Consider the following 3,113-nt stretch of genomic DNA (forward strand, 5'->3'; position numbering starts at 1 on the left):
CCGGTAAACCGGTACCGGAGGGCGGCGGTAACCGGTTTCCGGTTGGGAAATAAAACCCTGGCTGTTACCCGATGCTAAACAAAGTAGAAATTTCGACCGTGCACGTGAGTTATGTGCGCTGCCTGCCTAATTTCTGCTCCACAAGAGAAACCAAAATTTGTTTGCTGTTTGTTTCATCAGAAGAATCTTGGGATCCTGTACGTAATAATTCTTCTCATCTCCGCAAATTAAACTACTCTTTCAACAAACAAATCATTTTCGCTGTAGTGGGCCCCCTCTTTGGACAGACAGACAGACAGACAAATTTGCCACGCGCCCCCGAGCCCCGCACACCCAAGACGTGGCCTGCCCCCATTCTTATCCACTCTACTATATCCACTTCATTCATTTTACCGCGCGGCGGTGCGGTAAAAAAGCGATCCACTTACCCCGCTGCCGCTGCCGCTGCCGCCATCCGCCCGTCCGTCCAGCGAATCCAACAGCCCCGCGCGCGCGAGCCTGGAATTACCGCACGCCAGAGGGGTAAAAGGCGTGCGCCTCTCTTTGACTCTTTCCCCCGTCTCTAAAAAGCCGGCGCTGCTTTTCCTCGCCGCATCTCCCCATCCGCCTCCGCCACTGATTGCCTTCCTCCGCCTCTTCCCATCCGCCTCCGCCGCGTGCTCTCTCTTCTCTTCTCTTCTCCCCACAAAGCTCCCTCGCTGCGGAAGGGTTCCATCCGCGTTACCACGATTAGGACATGGCCGAGGCGCTGTGCAACGGCGTCGTCGCGTCGCCGTGCGCCGGGGACGTCGGCGTGGCCGCCCGGCTCAGGGGCGCCGCGGCGGCGCTCGCGGAGTCCGTGCCGATCGGCGGATACAGCACCAAGAGCTCCTTCTCCGCCGGGAGGATGGCCATGACGGACCGGAAGGCGAGGCCCCTGCCTCTGACCGTCGAAGCGGCGCCTGGACAGGTTCGTTCGTCTTCGTCAGTCCAAATCCTCTTCTTTTTGCCCTCTCCAGTTTTGATTCTTGGTGCTCCTCTTGTTATTTCCTAGTTCTTGTTTCAGTTGAAAGATTCAACGGAAATATTCTTTTCTTAGATTCAGTTTCCTACTAGTGCTGGAATTTGGCCCCTTTTTCGGAGGGTACTCAGATTTTACTTTTCTTTTCTGCCTCATAATTTCATCCTGTACTAGTAAAATTTAGGCTCTTTCTTTTTGTCTGGACAGATGAACCTGTCGTTTCCCAAGGCCACGCGGTGGTGGCACAAGGGGCTGCAGCCCAACATGAGGGAGATCGAGTCCGCGCAGGACCTCGCCGACTCCCTCCTCAACGCCGGCGACAAGCTCGTCGTCGTCGACTTCTTCTCCCCAGGTTGCGGCGGCTGCCGCGCCCTCCATCCCAAGGTACGCCCAACTCACAGACCGGAAACCTGCTTGGCTCGGATCCCAACAACTTCCTAGAAAAATACTGCATTTTGCTGCGTGCTCATGAAGATTGCTCAATTCCGCCGCGCAGATTGCCCAGTTTGCCGAGAGGAACCCAGATGTCATGTTCCTGCAAGTGAACTACGAGACGCACAAGTCCATGTGCTACAGCCTCCACGTCCATGTTCTCCCTTTCTTCAGGTTCTACAGGGGAGCTGAGGGACGGGTCAGCAGCTTCAGCTGCACGAATGCAACTGTAAGCCTCCCTAAATTAGCTTTCAAGTCAGCACAAACAGAAACTGAATTTCTCCTTTTGCTAATATGCTTGTTGCATTTACGTTTTCAGATCAACAAGTTCAAGGACGCCCTCGCGAAGCACGGGCCTGAAAGGTGCAGCCTCGGCCCTGCACGGGGGCTGGAGGAGTCGGAGCTCTTGGCCTTGGCTGCAAACAAGGACCTGCAATTCACCTACGAGAAGCCGGACCTTGTCCCACTAGCAGAAGCCATTGCCAAGGAGGCTGCTGCACCAGGAGGTCCCTGGTTTCCATTGCCTGTGTCAGCGACGCAGTTGCTCACTCAGGGACCAGAGAATTCTTTGCTGTCATCTGGAAGATAGACCGTAGTTTCATCAAGATGGCTCCTTTCTGTACAGATTTATTCGTTCTTAGTCTGATGTTTGAGTGACATATTGAGACGCAGATGCGGCAGGCTTAGGCTTTTAGTTTATAAGCCCGCTGACTATTGTATCTGTGTTGTAGCATCTAGCCATTGCTCAAGCAGGAAATCCTTTGCTTGACGAACATGTCTGAATCATGTCTTTGCACCGAGAATTCGTTCCGGCATGATTGATAATATTCATGTTTGAGCCACCCTTTCCTTCCTGTTTGTCTTGCTGCGAGCTTGAGGGCTTGAGAACTTGAATTGTGAGTTGTGACCATGGTGTACCTGGACCAGAATTGTCCAACCTGTTCTTTCATCTGAACTTGGAATTGCCTCTGCATAACCTTTCTCCTTGGATAATATGCTTGTTGGCATGGATATGTGGATGCCATCGATACAAGATAATGTCTGTTTAGACGAAACGTCCAACTGTGTTGTTCTGTTCCATCAATTTGGGCATGATCTATGGTTTAATGGATAAGGTAGTCTATTGGCTCCTGTCTTTTAGTTTCTATGGGTGTGATTGGTTGTTTGTGCTAGTCTAGCCAGGCTTATGATCTTAGCCAGGTCAGTCTAAGCCTGGCTTCAACAATACAATTTGTTGTTGTTTGGTTCGCTGCTATAGATAAGCTTGTACTAGCTAGCTCATGTTTGGTTGGTTGGGTACCAGTGCTACAATACCTTGCACATGGTGAAGGTGGAGTTACCCCATCACCTCCCCCCTCGAAGCAGTCCTCAACCCGCTCGCCGTGAGGGTCGCCGGCCGCGCGGAGGAGCCGCAGCACACAAGCTTAAGCTAGCGTTGCTGGCCGCATGGGAGCTGCCGTGCGGGCGACCTCCACCGGTGTGCCGGGGTGCTGCAGCTCTGCTCGGTGCTTCGGCCCTGCCGCCACTGTGGCCCCGATGTCACTCACCGTGCGCTGGTGTGCAGAGGAGAGGCGGAACGAAGACGCGCGGGGCGAGGTCGAGCACGAACCGACAGCGATTGCGGCACCGGAGGAGGCGTCCTCCCACCTGCTCCCAGCACATCCACATCTTGGAGATCGAG

The 3,113-nt window shown here is 53.8% G+C and overlaps 1 protein-coding gene across 1 annotated transcript; it reads left to right on the top strand.

Moving 5' to 3' along the window:
• Nucleotides 1-591: 591 nt before the first annotated feature.
• Nucleotides 592-2,286, top strand: LOC120662204 (thioredoxin-like 1-1, chloroplastic). The gene is made up of 4 exons (XM_039941333.1): nucleotides 592-949; nucleotides 1,208-1,384; nucleotides 1,497-1,661; nucleotides 1,752-2,286. The coding sequence occupies exons 1-4, from the start codon at nucleotides 737-739 to the stop codon at nucleotides 2,019-2,021; spliced, it is 825 nt and encodes a 274-aa protein (XP_039797267.1). The 5' UTR covers nucleotides 592-736; the 3' UTR covers nucleotides 2,022-2,286.
• The last annotated feature ends 827 nt before the right edge of the window (nucleotides 2,287-3,113 follow it).

This window comes from Panicum virgatum, chromosome 2N, assembly GCF_016808335.1.
Source record: "Panicum virgatum strain AP13 chromosome 2N, P.virgatum_v5, whole genome shotgun sequence".
Lineage (NCBI taxonomy): Eukaryota > Viridiplantae > Streptophyta > Magnoliopsida > Poales > Poaceae > Panicum > Panicum virgatum.